Source organism: Oxyura jamaicensis, chromosome 7 (assembly GCF_011077185.1).
Source record: "Oxyura jamaicensis isolate SHBP4307 breed ruddy duck chromosome 7, BPBGC_Ojam_1.0, whole genome shotgun sequence".
Classification (NCBI taxonomy): Eukaryota; Metazoa; Chordata; class Aves; order Anseriformes; family Anatidae; genus Oxyura; species Oxyura jamaicensis.
The window spans coordinates 20,004,474-20,023,493 of NC_048899.1; the positions used below are offsets into that span (position 1 = coordinate 20,004,474).

The following is a 19,020-nucleotide window of genomic DNA, read 5'->3' on the forward strand; positions in this document are numbered from 1 at the left end:
GAGTGGAAAGTGTCAGACCTTTCTACATAACGGGATAAATGAAGAGAGTTGTTGCATGCTTGTGTGAATGATGTGTATCGGTGCATGCGAAGTGCACACAATATGGTGTGGCCATCTTGCCTTTGCTCTTTCTTTTTGAGGCTTGGCTAGGGGAGGGTAGATAAACCTAAAATGATATTTTTCAGTAGTTGTTCAAAGATCCTTCTCTTTGCCAGCTGGAAACAGGTTCTGCGAGGGTTGAGTTACTTCAAAAGCATAGAGAAAATGTCAGATTTAGAACAACTTTAAGGAACTTAATCAGATAAGCTTAAATCCCTGACAGATTTGTTTGTTGGAATTTGAGAGAACTTTATTTCTGTTCTTAGGTTATATCCTTTCAAAAGTGAAATGTAACCATACATAATAGCTCTTGAAGAAGTTTCTGTTGCATGAACCCAAGTAAGTCAGAGTATTCCTAATGGCTGTGCTACACTGAAGGCAGGGTCATACGGAGTGCGTAGTTCGGAGCATGAAGGAACAGGTTGTTTTAAGTGCACACTTCTACTACAAAGAAGGATGACAGTAAGAAATGAGTTCAAGATTACTCTGACCTACTCCTCTTTCACAATAGGCAGAAATAGGCATCTTCATGTGGACTGCAATTGCATTATTTCATTGTTAACTTTTGAAATTGGCCAAAAGAATTCTTGACTTTACTTCCCAATGTTGCAGGAGGATGACTTTTCTAGTAGTGGGAAAAAACTATCATTCTTACACAACTCTTATTTTTATTTTTTGTCTGACAACTGGTGATCCTTTTGTCTTGTTCTTCTGCAGGAGACAGCTGGATGTAAAGGCATCATGGTTTATTCTGCCTGCACTTAGATTATACTAGACCTGTTTTCTAAAGAGAGAAGTGACAGGATGTTTAAACCAGTCTGTGCTTCAGTTATGCAGTTAGTATGGTCACAGCTATGAGGAGTAGGTTTTGGAAGACTGTTAAGGTTCAGTATACCTGAAGAAATCATGGTTGTCTGTGACAGGGCAGTGGTGGTGGTTGTTTCACTGTATGATGGTGCATAACTCGCATAGTCTGTTCTCTCTCAACTGAATTGCTTATCTGGGTAGTCTATTTTATAGCAGCTGTTCCTCAGGAACACTTCAGATTTCTGCTTGTTTGGTAGACCCCAGAGTAGGGCATCTTCTTTTACACAAAGAGGAATCTTCAGACCAGATGGGAAACCTTCAGACTTCCCTCATCTTTATCCCTGGTTGTTCGCCAAAAGAGGAGAGGGGAAAATCCCTTAAGAAGAAGGAGGCATGTAGCCACTAAGTGCCTGGCTTGTACTTCAGTACTCAAAACTGTTTTTTCAAACGGGCTTTGTGTGTAGGTACCACTTAGAATACAGCGTGCACAGAGTGCCTTGACTAGCAAAATATTGTATTGCATGCAAGAAGAGATACAGAGATAGTTTGACTTTGTTCTAAACATAGAAAGCTTTTTGCATTGTCAGTGCATCATATTCTTCATAGGGTGGAGAATATCGCACTGGAAGGCCTCCTCTGTGTCTGGGGAGAAAACACCAGGAAATGCATTGTGACAGGTTTTTTATATAAATAAATTTCAATCTAGTTCATGCCCCAAAATCTTACGTCTCATCCATTTTCAGTAGCCAAGAGAGGAACAACTTCTGCATAAGGATAGCTCAGGATTAATTTTGTAATCACAAATTTTTAAATAGGAGTAAGGACATACTCTTTGGTTTGGGGTCTCACAGAACTTTAACAAGTGCTGTAGTAGTTGTGGAGTCAATGATGTGACAGGATTCTTTTTAATAATTTATTTTTCCATGATGTTTTAAAGTGTTTCTTGCTGGCATTGTATTTTAACTTGAGGAAGCAGTCAGGATTTCCTCTGTGCTTTTTCAGTTTAACTTTTATGCGATCATAGTGTACGAACCCACTTTGGAAGTGATGATCTGATTGCTTCCCAAAAGTAGCAAATGCCATTTGGCGTAGGGAGAAAAGATGCTTCAAGAGAAGTCTTAATCTTAGTTCTTGTATCCTTAGTAGGTAAAAAAACATGGCTTCTCCCCATCTCAACCTACGGTTGTGTAGCCGAAGTAACGAGGGGCTTTGTCTTGATGTCTACTGAGTGATAACTTCAATGAAGTGGTGTAGGATAAATCTCAGAGTTGCATTGTGCTGACTTGCTGGTTTCGTCCTTGTTTTATTTATTTTTTAAATCTCTTAATTCTTTTATTGCTTATTGAATTTTTTAAAGACTTTGTTCTGTAAGCAGACAGAGCAGGACATGTCAATATTTGCCTGTGACCGCATCCTGCAAAAGAATGACTAGTTAGTCCTGTGGAGACTTTTTTTTTAAGATGAGCTCAGCGTTTTTAATAACTCATATACTGAGTTAAAGCTTTGTGATTTGACGGGCGGGGGGGAAGGAATCAAAACACCAAACACGTGAATGAACTGAAAATATGAAAATATCTAAGCAAATAGCAATTAAAACTTGGACAATAACTCTCAGTCATGAGGTATTGTCGGTGCTGTTTTCAGATGTGCAGAGAGAAAAGCTCTCAATTGTTCTTAAGTCAACTTGTAACTCAATCCACGTTTGTAGAGCTTGACAACAAAAGGCTTTTTGTTCACAGTTTGTATTCATCTAGGACATGCCAATTACTGAGGATAAATAGAACATAATGTATGAGCAGGCAACTATAACATGTTGCTCAATTCAGTGAGTTACCAGAAATCCATTTATATATTAAAATAGTTGGAATTACAGGTAGAAAGTACTCATTGGAGAATTTTGGATTTCTGCTCAAATGAGCATGATGTAATTACTTTGAAGAAGCCCACATTGCTGTATTTGATGTGGCAGCAAGATGCACAACCAGCATACAACTCTTTCAGAATATCAGTTGCAATCATCTGATTGAGGCAAAGCCAGTGGGTGCTTGACAAAGGAAGCAACAATCCCTCTTACTCCTGCTGTTCACAAATAAAGCATGCTTTGAAAAAGGAAAATGTTCTCCCTAATGTTTTGTTCAGTTCCATCAAGCATTGTTATCTGTGTATTGTTTGACCATATGTGATTTAAACGTCAGCTGGGACTGACTTTCCCTGCCAGGCCATTCAGCAACACGTACCTTCTTACTGTTGGTGTGATACTTGTGCCTCCTGTGCCGTTTACAAGAATCAGCATGTTTTTTGTAGGATGTTACCCTAATCATGATGAATGAGCAGGAACACACATGAAACTGTAGAAAGTTTGGCATGTTCAACTTTAATGGTATTTTTCTTTTCATTGCACAGTGGGAACAAAAGCCTGGTAAGCAGGGACTGACCTGAAACAACAGAAAGAAATAACATTGGATAAAGCACTCTTCCCCTGCCCCCTCTGCCCTTAACGCTAAATCATGTTAACTCTGCGAGTTATGTTCTTGATAGACACAGATGTGTCCAAAGGCAAAGGTGTGATGGCTCCCAAACTATATGAAATACATTTAAGAGGTGGGTGTGACTTGAGAAGTGAGCACATCATTTTAAGTTTTCATCTTGGGAATTGTTTGTGGAGTATGGAACAGAAGTTTTGAGGCAAAGACTTTTTCTTTGCATTTGAGAAATGTGTAAACTGACTTTCTTATAGAAAGATGTGCAAGCGGGGAAAACACTGAAAAAGGGTTGACAAAAAAAGTTCATTGTAAGTGCTACATTCTTGCACTGGACACAGGTTTATATTTCTGTTAAGTGTGTGTTCCTTTTCTGTCCTTTTTCAGGTAGCGGTGCTACAGCAGTTGTACAGGCAGCGCTATGCAAACCCAGGCAAGAACGTGTAGCAATAAAGAGGATCAACTTAGAAAAATGCCAGACCAGTATGGATGAGTTACTTGTAAGTAAATCAAAGGGAAAAAAATATCTACAGGGAGATGATCCTCTGTTTTCATTTCAGTTTTGCTTGGTCAGAGTAAGGGCAAAATTTTGTGCAGGATAAAGGAAAAGAATGAGAAAATAACCTGAAAGAGGTGTGCCCTTTCTCTAAAATAAATTGTACTTAATTATATTTTCTAATGCCACAAAAACAAGTATAAATTTGAATTCTTTGGGATAACCAACTGTTGGGAACTGTGGGAAAAACCTTTCCCCTTGCATTCTGGAGATCTGATTTTCAAGAGATTACTGTCTGGTTATCCCTTGCTCCTTAACACTGAGGAAAGTTTTTTTTTTTTTTTTTTTTTTTTTTTTAATCAAACACCAATCAAAAATTTAGAGGTAAAATTTAGTAGGGTTTCTTAATGTCTAAAGCACCAAAAGTGGAAAAATGTAGTTGGAGTATTTCATACCCCCTTCTGTGGGGAAAACTAAGAATGGCTACACTACCAGCTACACAATGAAACTCTTGTTACAGCTAATAACACACATTTATCTGATAGGCCATAACAAACCATTTGAGGAATGCTATTTGTTTGGGTCACTGATCAGAGGAGGGAGGGACCTATAAGATGCCCTTTGTAAATGGGACTAAAAGAGTTCTTCCTCTGCACTGGTTATGGTAATCCAAAGTCACAAAACTTGTTTAAAAAGCAAACAAATGCTTTCTATTACTCCTGGTCAGGTGCTTACAAGATAATTGTTTATTTATGTATAGGCAGCATAACAAGAACTGAAGGACAGAACCATTCTAAAAGTGAGAACACTCTCTTCTGTTCCACAGGTTATACTACTGCCTAGAGACTGTGGGCTTTTTCTAATGCAGAAATTCCTGCCTCTGAAGGAAATGATCTCCTCAGCAGGGAATTGCCAGTGCAAAAGATATCTTGAATTTGATACAGAGGGTATGGTCCATCCAGTTTTCTTCAGATAAAATGGCTTGTTTACAGTGGAGGACCCAAAATGCTCTTCCCCTGGTGATTGATGGCATTTGCCTTCAGTTTATGTAACAGTTTGTATGGGATGTTGTTGTGTTCTTAAAAAAGATTGTGGTAGTGAGAACACTTCTCTAAAACTAAAAATACTAACTAATACATTTTAAATGGTCAAACATTCATCTTATCAGAATTTAAACTAATAATGGGAATTAAGAATTAAAGTCACAACGGATTAAACAACCCACAAACTACAAAACGGCCAAAACTCTGCAAAAGATACCCAGATTGTGCAGAGAGATGACTACAGTTACAAACCAGATTGTACATAGTTACCTTAGCAAGTAATTGAGTGTCCTTACTGCTGAGATGCCTCCACTGCCTCATATGTGAGGCAATAGCTCTTGAATTTCTGGTCCCATATTGCTTTCCTCTGGTACAGACAGCTGTCCATACCATCTCTTTTTTTTAACATGTTAGTTTCTGCTTTTCTGTGTTAAGATTTTTTTCTTTTATTTGTTAATCTGTTTTGAGCTGAACATAAATTGTCTTTCTCAATCCCTGGTTAGAAGGGTAGAGAAAAAAGGTCATATGACTTCTTTTATACTTCTATATATTTCTACACACAGGTGCATGCCTAAACATACAAAATCATTTTTTCAGTGAAAGTATATTTATTCTGACTCAGTTGTAATATAGACTTTAAAATTTCTTTTAAAAGGAAGATGCTATCCTGGAAAAGGAAACCATTTGCCTTCACAACTCTTGTTACACCTGTGCTAACATTTTTGTTTCACTTGATTAAATATTTAAAATGCTCTCCTGTTTTGCTGCTAACGTTTTTGAGTCTCCTCAATTTTCAATCTTACTCTGATCAGTTTCTGTTAGTATGGGGATACTTTAAAATTGCCCTCTTAACATGCTGTTTTGGAAAAATCCTGCTGATAAATGTTTATGGATGGTGTGCAAAAGCCTCCCTCGCATTCTCAGCTATGTGGCCTTCAGTGAAGTAGAAAATGCAGCAAGCCTGATGTCCACATAAACAGACTTAGGATTTGGGCCAGTGTCAATTAAAATAGAAAAGCAGTGGGGGAGGGGTTTAAATAATACTAACATTACACACAAACTGTCCAACTCTTGAAATTCAGTGCTTGGTTTCCTGCAATGTCCTGTGCTCTCACTGTTGTGTGCTAAATGTAACTTAAACTCAGAAGCCAAGGAAGAAGTTCCTGTCTATAGTATTGTCCTGACAGAATATCTTCTTCCATCCCTTTAGCTTGTCTTTAAAAAAAAAAAAAAAAAGGCACCCCACCCCCAACAAACAAAAAAACCCCTGCCACAACAATAAAAATAAAACAAAAAAAGCCCTCTATAGAATGGCTTACTCTCTGCTCTCTAGGAAAGATGAGAGTCCAGATAGCATGAAAATGCTGTTTTATACTGCTTGTATGTTTATTACAGCAGTAAGCCTACTGTGTATCGCGTACTGGCTTTTAGATAGTAGCTAAGCATTGCATGTCATGAAGGGGAGCTCCTGAATCCATTACAAGGCTTAGCTGTTACAGTGGAGTACTGTCTGATAAATATGGAACTTGTGAAGCTGTTCCATAAAAGTGAAAGGAAGCCTTTTACCTAAAGGCCCTGACAGAGCCATTTCCGGATAGCTGTATCTTTCACCAAGAAATTTTGAGTACATTTTCTAGAATGTTTGAAGTCCTGGGCTGATAGTCCTTTGAGGTGGGCTGTGTGGAGGAGCCCCTCACATAGTATGTCCAGTTCCTCAAAGTGGTTGTGTCCCATGTGTCTGTGTCCCTCAGGAAACACCCACAGAACGGTTACCTGCCAGCTTACTTGGAGCTGAATCCAGGTCCTGTGAATGCTGCAGCTTAGCACTGGAAGTAGTTGTCTTGCAGTTGCTTATTGCTGCGTCACCCACCTGCCCTTAGGCTGACATATTTTTGTGCAGCTGATCAGTGAAACTGGATCAGAAATAACCTGGCTGAAGTTAGCTTTTAACCTGGATGTGTTTGCTGATGCAGTTCACACACAGCACGGGGAGGGAGAAGCGCAGAAGCAGGGAGATGAGGGCAAGACTTGAAATTTTAAATGCCACTATGGCATTGCTGCTGCCAAGTGTCTAAAGTGATGTGAATGTGAAGAGTGCTCCTGGGCATTCACCTGGATGCTATGCTACAAACTCTTCCTCAGACTATATATTTAAAGTAAATCTCACCTGTGTGTGTCATGGGCCTCAGCCAAATAAGTGAAGTTTATGGAGGATTACTGTATGGGATAGGGGCTCGTCAGAATTAAACATCTAATACTTTCTCCATTAAAATTTAATCCCTTATTTCTCATGGGGTGCTTTCTACTTTGTTTTGTGAAGACTTGTTTGGAAGAAATTACCAAAGCTGAGACACAAAGTACCTTTGGCCGTGGTTACTGTTATAGCTCAGTTTTTGCCATCAGTTGTTGCAGACAGCCAAAACATTTGAAGCATTTTTGGGTTAAATTGGGAAACTTGTTACAGATGGTTATTCATACTTATGCATTTTTCATGTGCTAATAAAACAGTTAAGATGTATTTTTGTCCAGTAACGGCAGGCAGACTTCATGAGCAATCATTATATTACTAGCATAGGAAAGCAATAAACCAGCAGAGGGTATGAAATAGTAATATGGAATGGGAGAGGTAAGGCAAGGGTTTGGTATGCATAGCTGAATTCAGAACCTGAGGCAGAGATAATGATTTGGCTTTTCTTTAAGATCTACTGGGAAAGGGAAATGTGCCCCATATATATTTTTTCTCTTTTGTTTGCTGCCTATTGCATCTCAGAAAACAAACAAAAAATCACCCAAAACACAGTGTTGTAATTTGTTCAGCTAGGCTCATTGAGTGGCTATGCAGACATTCCTCTTTCTGTGGTTCAGGGCTGAGAATTTACCTGTGGAGGAGGACTTGACAACATTACTAGCTGAAATGTATGGCAGACTACAGCCTGACTTAATTGCCAACAGGCATGAGATTAAATCAGTTTTTAATAGCATAATTAACATTTTATTGTAAAGAGATTGTGATCTTGAATGCATTGAAAATAACACACCACGCTGCCCCCCCTTCCCCCCACCACCCCCGACGTCTATGAAACAGTCACTGAAATGAGGCTGAAAGTTGAAAACTGCCTCTGTGATAGCTGTAATCTACCTAATTGGGACTGCCATAGTGCTTGCCTTGAGTGAGTACTGTTGAATCAGTGCAGCATGGGTCCACCAGAAAGCAGTGGCCTTTCAGAGATGGATTGGCTCCTGGAATGGCTCTCCCTCCAGGAGCACATGCTCTGGTGCCAGGGATGGTTCAGGGCTGTGTGGCCGGAGGCAGAGAGGGAGAAGGAGGTAGGGCTGTAGGAGCTTAAGCTGCTGTGACGCCAAACCCTCAAATACAAAGGAGGTTTAAAGGCACTGGGGTTTGGCAGAACAACGAGAACAGCCAGAAAGGTGTAACAGAACAGTTAAGTGAAAGATTAACTAGAAAAGGGCTCTACTTGAAAAGAAGAGAAAGGGTTGTCATTATTAATGTGTACAGCTGTGTTGTAGATTGTGTTACTTGGTAATGCTGCATCATGGTGCATCTGTTAGTGATTGTGTGCTCCTTTGCTCAATTGTTTCCTCAGACTTTCAGTCGGTAACATTGCTTCTTCCTATTCTACTGCTGTTTGCTTGCATGACTGTGGTCCATTTGTCCATCTCACAGTAAACAGAGCCAGTGTAGATGTGTCTTTTTGTCCTACCACTTCCTTCTTTCCCTCTTGCTCCCATTGTATTTTCATATCCCTTTTGAACAGGAAAGGCAGTAGGTTTTAATCTCTCCTTGTGTTCTGTTGTCCCATCTGTTCCCACACCTTCAGCTCTTAGAGTGGGCTTATTCTTCACTGCTCATAGTGGGACTTTAAACATAATTTCTCAGCTGATATCAGAAGAAAACTGATACAGTTATACCTGTATCTCCTGGCCAAGCATCCTTCATGTTCTTTGCAATAATGTATTGTCTTGACTGTAGATCTATAGGTAAAATTGAAACATTTTCATGCCTTGAGGCATATTCTTTGCATATTTCAGTTGTGTTACAGTATTTCACTTTGGAATTAAACTTTCACTTTACACAAGCAGAACCGATAGCTGGCCATGTTACGCTGGACTTTGTATTTCTTACAGAAAGAAATTCAAGCAATGAGTCAATGCAATCACCCCAATGTGGTGACCTATTACACATCTTTTGTGGTGAAGGATGAGCTTTGGCTGGTTATGAAGCTGTTAAGTGGGGGTAAGTTACTGGTTTTACTTGTTTAGCTGCAAGGAAATTGTATGAATTTTCTAATGTGTGTTCTTTGAGTTAATTGACCTAAACCAGGTAAGGAGAAGGCAAGAGAGACTATATAGGATGAATCTTGAGGACTTAGACATGATAAATGTTACAACAGCAATGTACAAGCTTAAAAAGTCTACAGATGTATATTGATACTACATACTAAGAATTACTGAAATAAATTCTGTTAATCTAATTGCTGTAATTGTTTATTCTAAATCACTATGTTAAAGTTCTCTAAGGCTACGTAGGGAAAATTAATGATGAGAATTAAGTGATACCTGTCAATGTGGCCTTTTTTTGAGTTACAAATCCCTTCTATTTTTGTAAAGATTTTATAATTGGTATTTCTCATTCCATATCCAAGGAATATTCTTCCTTATAGATATCACATCCTTTTTGTTGCTTAAGCCAACCCTTTACAGTTTTTCTGGTGATAGTTAATGGTACAAAAATGGTATGTGGTTCTGAAAGAAGAAAAAGGGACTAAACTGAATAGGCTTCTGGCTTACAGAAGCGAGGCCCTGATGTACTGTGATGTGATGAAAAATACTTGGACAGGAAGAAGATACTGCTATTAAATTCCTTGAGATTAGTAGTAACCAAAGTTCAGTGTCAAACTGCATGTTGCTAGAAATGTAGTCATTATTTGTGTGCAAAGAACATCTCTTAGTCTTGCAGCTGCATGTGTACATCATAAACTCGTGAACTATAATTTAAGGTGGATAATAAAAACATGTTTGGTGTGCTTGTTGTCTAAATCTGGACTAGTCCTGAATTTTTAGCTTAGCAAAAGGGTCTTCCTAATGGATCATTGTTACGGTATGCTTGACAAAATCCATTCCTTTGTTTCTTGTTTGAAGAAGGTAATAGTTTGCTTTATTCTGAGAGCTCATTAGCTGAAGATACAAATTGCAATAACAAGGGAAGAATGAAGAAGTGACTTTCAAGAATACAATATGATAATGCTGTATATGTTTTTTTCCTTTTCTTTCTTCTCTGGATCTGCAATATAGGTTCAATGCTTGATATAATAAAGTATATTGTCAATAGAGGTGAGCACAAAAATGGTGTCCTTGAAGAACCCATAATAGCAACAATTCTTAAAGAAGTTTTGGAAGGTTTAGACTATCTACACAGGAACGGGCAAATTCACAGGTAGGTGCATTTACACAGTGAAAAGCATTTTCTGAGTTGCACGTATAGGTTGTTGATACTGGTCAGCTGCAGTTGCTTGGTAAAGCAAATTGTATTGCCTATTTCACATACTGTAAATGTGATATGTAATTTTTAAATTAGATTGCTCAGGCAGATGCTGTAATCTTGACTGTGGTTTGTCACTTATACTTCGTACTTGTTTAGTCTTTATTCTGTCCATCCCTGTTATAGCTAAGATAGGCCTGTGCTGCACTAAGTCTGCCAAAACTGTGGTCTATACTCCTGTAACTGTTGGCACTCGTGATATTTAATCTGACTTTAGTTTGTGGTGTGGTCTGTGGCTTATATTTGTGTATTGCATTGCACAGTAAACACATTATCTTAGGCACTTGGGCACTGCTGCATAAATGTGGAATGTGTTTCTTCCTGATAATTAGTAGTGTCTAATGCAATTCTACAGGTGTCTCTATATGACCATACATGAAGCCAGGTCAGATATTATGGATCTGCATCTTGATGTATACGTATCTAAGTTATTATTATGTTCAGTATGTTCTCTATACTTGCCACCTTGGTATAAATTGTGTAGACCCCCCGGTGTGGTCTATACATATCTATTGTAGTGATCAGGAGGTTGCTTCCACAGTTTGGAAATTGGAAGTGCTGTACTTTGACCTCCCTCACCAATTAGTTTTACTGAGGTGAATTTGCCTTTTAAGGAAGATGCCAAGAAGGGGCTCTTTGTTTCTAGCATTGGCCTTTATGAGGGAGTGTTATCACAAAAGATTCACTGCAGACAGAACTGATAATGGCGGTGGCAGGGATTTAACACAGTAATGGTTCTTTCCGTGTACTCCTAAAGTCTCATCTTATAAATGAGCTGCCTTTGATGTAAATCAAGAACTGTTTCCTCATTTTGCAGAGAGAAAATTGAGATAAATGGAGAAATAAAGAACAGTTAACTTGACTTCTGTTCTGGAATTCCAGAGATCTGCCACAAAACTTAATCTGTAGTCTTCTATTACACTGATACTGCTGCAGAAGGAGCATTCATTAGCTTTTAGGGATAACAGAACCCTTTCAGGTCAGAATTGGGAATTTCTCTTGTATCTTTTTAAAGGAGCTTAAAGATAAAGCTCCTTATTACACATAAGATTTCTCCATCTTAAAATACCTAATTTATAAACTGTAATACCACAGAAGTCCTGTTCATAAGAATACAATGTGCATTCCTTTTCTCTATATATGTTGTAGGTGAAAGCTGTGGCAGTTTGGGGAACACTGTATTAAGAAGTATTTTCCTGTTGGAAATGTTTCAAAAATGAAGGGATTTTGTTTTGTTGTTTTAGTGTACTCTCCTTTATGTATAAGGCAGCAGGTTATGTTAGTTTTCAACAGCAAAGTGTTAATTTCTTTCAGTAAATCCTGGGAAAGGTTTGTTCAAATTCTTAATGTTAATGGCATTTTCTGTATGAAAGATTTACCCATCTTCTGCATTAAGAATGGGATGTATATTTCTATTTTAGAAAGTATTTTTTAAATGTTATCTATGAGTAGTAGTGTGTTACATGGCTAGGTAGTTGACATTTAAGTACGTGTATTTTTGACAGATTCAGTTTCAAGTAACTTTTAATCCAAGTACACTAGAAAAATGCGGTTGCTATTTCAGAGCTTTAATAACTTAATTGGGTATAAATCTACACTATATTTACCATTCGATCTCTCAGGAGATCAGAGAAGACGACTTTTCACTTTTTTTCATTAGTGGTGCATTTCAATGTGAGAAAGTGTTAATTCTTGCTATAAAGCTCTGAAACCATTTGTGAAGTTACATCTATAAAAGGAGGTAAAACAGTTGGACCTAAATATTTCATCTAAAAATGTATCCTTGAATTCTACTCAATTTATGCCAGGGCCAATTTAGGTGGCCATACACAAAGATACAGCTTGAGTTTATTCTGCACTCTGTTTTATTGTGATACTTCAATTCCTCTTCCTCCCTTTAAAATTTTCAAATACCATCTTGTGCCACTACATAATATGAAGATGTGTTTTTTTCTTCATAAAATGTAAGTTTATGTATTTTCTTACATCTTGCATAAAAGTGACTTATTATTTGTACATTATAGAGATTTGAAAGCTGGCAACATTCTTCTGGGTGAAGATGGCTCTGTACAAATAGCAGGTAATGGCAGTGATAAAAAAAAAAAGTAGTGGCTAAATTAAAAGAACAAGGGATATGAGGCTTGCTTAAGGACAATAGATATGAGTTTTCCTGTTGGCTTTTAACTGGAGAGTTGTAGCTGTAGGTTGCCCAGTTTTAGGATGTTTCGTTAATAATACGTGACTTTAAAATTTACTCAGTATTTTTGTGTCCAAAGGCTGATATTCTTCCTTGTTACATGTTTTTGCCTTGACAAAGTACAATCTCCTTTTGTCTTTGAAGAATAGGTACCTGCTTTGTAACCTGGATTTTACCTTCTGGCTTCTTATTTGTAAAAAGTACTTTCAGGTCTTTCCCTTGTGACTGCTCATTATTCTGCACCCTAAGTTTCTCTTATGAAAAAGAGAGTTGACTTCTATGAGTTGGCTTCACTTCTACTGTATGAAACCTTTGCTTTGTTACTGGTAGTTTAAGTGGTTATAACTTTTTTTTCCTATTCCCCAGATTTTGGAGTTAGTGCTTTTTTAGCTACAGGAGGCGATGTGACTCGTAACAAAGTAAGGAAAACGTTTGTTGGTACTCCATGTTGGATGGCCCCTGAAGTGATGGAGCAGGTATTACAAACATTTAAAAATAAAAATAAAATATTTAATTTTTATAACTTGAGAAAATCACCACCTTCTTTTTCCTTTCTGGCTCTATTCCAGGTGCGAGGTTATGACTTCAAGGCTGATATGTGGAGTTTTGGGATAACAGCCATTGAGTTAGCAACAGGAGCAGCACCTTATCACAAATATCCTCCTATGAAAGTAACTGTCACTTTATATTAGTGCCGAAGGGTTCCAGGATTCAGTTTGTTCTGTCTTTAAACTTCTTTGGTTATTGCATTTTTTTTTTTCTGTTGACAAATGACTACAAGTAGAGCAACTTTGTGGATGCTGAATGTAGGTGGTGGTGGTGATGGTGTGTACGCAGCTGTATGAAAGCATTGATGTGCAAGGCACAAACCTATGAAACCGGTCTTTTAGGCCTTTGTTACTAGCATTTAAGATGGGTTGCTTCATTCACTTTTGAGGAAATAAAAAGAATAAACCCGACACTTCTGTTGAAGGTAGAAAAGTATGTAGTACATTCTTTTTTATTTCTTCTGTCTTTCTGATTATGTTTTTGTGTCTACTGGCTTTTAAAATAGGGTGATATAGAGATTTTCTGAAAAAACTGTCTCCTCAATTTGGGCATTTTTGAAGTGATTTGTTATGTGTGTTTTTTTTTTTTTTTTTTTTTTTTTTCCTCACTAGTTCTGATAAAATAATGATTGTAACTAAGAACTTTCTGGAAATGAGTTTTGTGCCTTTGCTTGAAGAAGAGTTTGTAGCCTAGTAGGGAAGCCTATTGGGAGAAAAAAAAAAAGCTGGGAGAAAGGGGGGAAGCTTGTGGCTGATGTTTATTTTGCCTAGAGTAATTAAAAATTTTAAAAGTTCAGAATTGGGAAGATACACCGTCCTATATAGTGTTAAGATGCTTAAATTTATAGCAACTGCTGTACACAGCAGTATTTCTGAAAAGCTGTAGAATGGTGTCTAATATAGCTGATAAAGGAATAAACATTTTTCATTACTATTATAACATCCTAGAAAAGTGTATTTATTATTCAGGCATAAGATCTACATTTATGTCTGAAATACTTTAAACGTTGCAGTGTTTCACCAAAGTGTCATGTATTTTTTTGATCTGTGCAGCAGAAATGTTGATTGCAGCAACCTTGCTTACTATTCCTCTTTTTCTGTTTCACTCATATGTTCACATTATTCTCACAAGTCCACTGTCCAAGGATGCAACACCTGGGCACAACATTTTAAGTATAATGACCACTTGTTCTCATCTATTTGGGGAATTTTAAAATGGTGTATGTATTCTTTATTTTTAATGTATTTTTTTTAATCAGTTATACCATTGGCTGTTCTGAGGATTGCATAGAAATGCTGTTGTGATGATTAGCACTACTTTGTTTTAGTAGTAAATCAAGATATCTGAAGAATATTTAATCTTTTATTTTCTGCATGTTTTGAATTGGTTTTGCTTACAATTTTTTTTGGGTTTTACTGTAGGTGTTAATGCTGACGTTGCAAAATGATCCTCCTACTTTAGAGACAGGTGTAGAGGACAAGGAGATGATGAAAAAGTATGGCAAATCATTTAGAAAATTGATTTCATTATGCCTTCAAAAAGATCCTTCCAAAAGGTAGGTCATTATTGTCACACACAGTGGAATTACTTTTTTTTAAATGTACAGACTATTTAGGGTTCCAATATTTAAACATCACCTTTAAGCATATGATTTGATTTCTGTAATATTAACCTTCAGTATCTTCATCTGGGGAGAAGAAATTGCCTCTGAATTGTCACTTAAATTTTATTCTAGCTTTTTAACCTAATTTGCTTGTATTTAAATATGCTGTTCTGATCAAACAAAACTCCTTGCTCTATATCTTAAGTTCTCATTGGAGGCAAGATATAAATCTTTGTTTTCCATAATCTGACAAGACTGTTCAGGTTGATCAAACGGAACTATTGGTAACCAGACATATTATGACCTCTTGGCCTTTAAAATAATAAATATATAAAAAAAAGTCTTGAGCTTTGTATTGCTTTTTAACTTTAATATCTCAAGAGAAAATTACTTATTAAGAGATATTTTTGTAATTTTGAAGTGGGATGCTCTGAGCTTGTTTAGAGATCCTCATGTTACTGTAGGCAATTATCTTTGTGTTTTGATTCTTCTTGCTGTATTTTTTGAATGGGGTAGCCAAGACAATGAAAATATTAAACATTTATTTCAGAATTATAGCTGAGGTTTCCGGTTCCCAGAGCAATTCATTTATTTATTCGTTTTTATGCAGACCTATTTTCCTAGGTGTCTTGCTGAAGAGATGGAAGAGGCACATTCTAATTAACATTATTTCCTGAGGGTGTTCAATATAGCACTTTTCTAAAACTTTCACAGCTGACATTTCTGGGAAAAAAAAAATATGGTCTGAGAGCAATTCTGATTGAGTAGTGTGATTAGGTCTATTATGGTATGTTCTTCATTTGGTGATGTTCCACTAGCATTAAGTCCAAGGTATGAAGCAAGTCAAATTTCAAGGGTAATAACAGCAATGCTGGAAGTAATACCAGACAAATTATAATTAAGAAAAAAAATAATAATTGCATGGTAAGATCTTTATTCTTGAAATCCTTCAAATTCTGCTTTGACTGAAAGGTCATTATGTACTATTTTCAGATTCCCCAGTTCCTTCCAGTTGGTGGTCTTAGTATCAAGTCCTAATTCTTTAAGCTTAGCACTGCAATTTGCTGGCTGCTTATGGATCAGAATGAAATGTTCTGGCAAATCAAGCTGGATAATCAAGTATAATCTTTGTCCAGAGAAGTGGATGCTCCCTCTTTGGAAGTGTTCAAGGTCATAAGCAACCTGATCTTCTGGAAGGTATCCCCTGCCCATGCCAGTGGGTTTGGAACTATATGAACTTTAAAGGTCCCTTCCAACCCAAACCATTCTACAATTCTCTGACATTTAAGTTTCCTATGTTCAGCAATTTTCAGGGAAAGATTAAATGAATAGGAAAACACAAGTACATAATTAAAATGGCTTTTGTCCTCTCCTTGAATATACAATGCCAAGAGTTACCTGATACCAGTGTTGAAACAGTAGTGTTGTAACACATACAGTATTCTCATCCTCTAGATTGATCTGAACTGAACAACTAGTCCAGCATATAGGTGATGAGATCTATGTGCCAGTTACTCTTAACTTGATAGAGAGCGTCCTTATGTTGTGGGGTTATTGGTACATTTTGTTTCTTCACAGCTGGATGTTAGTTTTGTATTAGAGATACTTCCATAGTCATTGTGTCAGTTGTGGGAGACTGCTTTCTGGCAAATTCTGTGACTGGCATTGCACTGTTGTCTCTCAGGCCATGATGTTTTTCTTTTGGGCTTCTGTACAAGAGTATTCTTCTCTTCAGTGCAAAGTATGTAGGTTACAGTCCTCGGCTGTAATTTACTCCTAAGCGTGTGTGGATAACAGGCCAAGAAAGCACTTTCAGACCTGTTCAGAAGTGCCTGGTATAAACAATGGTGGAGCAATGAACGCTAGTTTGGATAAGACTTTACCAAGAATCTGGCTTTTAATTGTGCATATCCCTGTTGAGAGAGAATAGTGCTGGGTCACAAAGATTTGTCTTAAAGTTTAAAGTTGATTTGAGGTTGAACTTGAAAACTTGATGCAGAAACTGATTTTTAAAAGGTTCCCCTTCCATTTTGCCCTTCCAAGGTTTGTGTGAATTACAGCTAAGCTTGGTGGTTTTCACAGTATCACCAATAAGAACTCCATTATTTTAGAGTCTGGTGCTTTGGAGTAGGAGAAAAATAAGTGCTCTTTGGAACTACTGCCTTATGTCTAAATTGAATGCTTTTTGTTGATGACGAGTAGTTTCATTACTTTGAGCAGGAGAGAGCTGGGATACATTCCTGTTTTTCTGCATTTCCTCTTCAGATGTGTCCTCAGAAAAATTAACTAGTTCAGATTTTGCTTTTTTGTTCTTTTATTTTTCCATATGGAAACTTTCCACTGTCTTATCTAATCTAAGCTATATCCACTCTATTGCTGTAATTCAAATGAAAAACCACAGCACATGTTGCTTCTGTTCATTTGGAATTTATGAATCTTGGAGATTCCAGCTCCCCTAGATCTAGCCGTAACAAAATCAGCACTGGGGAGGGGTCTCGGTAGAAACTATTAATATAAAGGATTAAAAAAAAAAAAAAAAAAGGATTTTACTTCATCCCAAGAGATGCTTCTCTTTCTCTCCAGAGTCTGCTTCAATACCACAGTATGGTTTTGTCTGGATGTGTAGCTTTAGATCCCTGAAGCTAGGGGGACAAATCCCTTTATTGAAATTATTTCACTAGCTGTAAGATTATGAAAATCTGTTGGAAACTTCAAAAATATAAACCTGAAGATGATCGGAAGAAATAGACTTGAATGGAACTAACTGCAAGTAAATGTGAAATGTGTAGGTTTTGACTTTATAACTGTTGAATTGGTATTTGTTTAGTTGGATGATGCTCCTCATGGTTCTTTGTTTTTTGCATCGAGTTAATAGTGTCTGTATGGTTTCTTGTGAATACCTGCTTGCATCACTAAAGAAAGAATGCGGTTAGCAGGTATGATGTTACTGTTTAGAAAATGGAATTACCCTTTCGTTGCTGTGGAGGAAAGTTTAGTTGCATTCATGGAGTCACTTGGGGAAGCATGTTTTACTTGACTTTTTCTTTTTTGTCCCATTGTATTAAGGGTAAAATATATTTGCATTGAAAGAAAGAGGGTGAAAATTGACGACTTAGATACTGATTTTTTTGTGTGGTGGTGGTTTGTTTTTTTTTATCTTTGCCATAGGGAAATGTTTTTTTCATGCGTGGTAAGTATGTATGAATTAATTCAGTAGCTATTGCCGTCCATTTCCCCATTCATACAGTACTAATTCAATAGTATTAGAGACGTACATTTAACTAACGTCCTGTACTGTATTCACTGAGAGGGGTCTTTGTTTTCTGTTCTAATTTATTATTGATCTTTCAGGCCCACAGCAGCAGAACTTTTAAAATGCAAATTTTTCCAGAAAGCCAAGGTAAAACGTTTAACCCTACAAGTAAATTTTGCTCTGCCTTAAAATCTACATGATTTTTCTTCTTTCCTTGTATTGATTTTTAACTTATGAAATGTTGGTTTTGCAGAATAGAGAATATCTGATTGAAAAGCTTCTCACTAGAACACCTAATATAGCACAAAGAGCAAAAAAGGTGAGTGTGTTTACCTCTTTATTGACTTGTATGGAAGGGAAGGAGGGGACTATTTAATTGCCTTAAATTTTAATTGACTTGACTGAGCTGTTCTGTTATGCGCTCCTTCATAGCCTTCTCAAGGTAGCTTTTGGGCACTTTGACTTTCTTGCTGGCCTTGTCAAAATGATGCATGGTACATGTCATCGTATGTTATACGATTATTTTTCCCTACTCCCTTTTGGAAACTTACAGGTGAAATGGTAGTGCAAATGAAAAGTGGCAGATCTGCATGCATATAGGTTCATAAGCTGCATAACTAACTTGTATCTTTGATTATCTAAGGAAAAGATGAAGGTACTGAAGTAGTAATTACTGACGACTAGCTCATTCTCTGGGTTATTTTAAATGTTGAATATTTTAAATGTGTAGAAGTCAGGGTCAAACTCTACAAGAGGGCTCCTGAGTTACTGGGACCTATAAAGCCTTACTCCAAAATGTATGGAGTTAAACCATTACCTTAATTATGATTAATAATATTATTATTATTATTATTATCTTAAACTAATAATTATTAGTTATCCAACTGCTATGTCATATACTGATATTTCTGTGGTATCTTTGGCACTTGTTTA

At 37.0% G+C, this 19,020-nt stretch overlaps 1 protein-coding gene across 5 annotated transcripts in view; it reads left to right on the forward strand.

Moving 5' to 3' along the window:
* Positions 1-19,020, forward strand: part of STK39 (serine/threonine kinase 39) — a 122,884-nt gene that overhangs the window by 45,652 nt on the left and 58,212 nt on the right. For 3 of the 5 annotated variants that reach the window (XM_035331888.1, XM_035331887.1, XM_035331886.1), the window contains 9 exons: positions 3,774-3,886; positions 9,072-9,180; positions 10,239-10,380; positions 12,510-12,565; positions 13,049-13,158; positions 13,252-13,353; positions 14,653-14,786; positions 18,186-18,234; positions 18,341-18,406. In XM_035331888.1, coding sequence (XP_035187779.1) covers positions 3,872-3,886; positions 9,072-9,180; positions 10,239-10,380; positions 12,510-12,565; positions 13,049-13,158; positions 13,252-13,353; positions 14,653-14,786; positions 18,186-18,234; positions 18,341-18,406 — 783 coding nt within the window. In that variant the 5' untranslated portion in view covers positions 3,774-3,871. Of the gene's footprint in view, positions 1-3,309; positions 3,326-3,450; positions 3,508-3,773; positions 3,887-4,708; positions 4,830-9,071; positions 9,181-10,238; positions 10,381-12,509; positions 12,566-13,048; positions 13,159-13,251; positions 13,354-14,652; positions 14,787-18,185; positions 18,235-18,340; positions 18,407-19,020 lie in introns of all 5 variants that reach the window. The other 2 variants (XM_035331885.1, XM_035331890.1) reach the window with 2 other exon arrangements.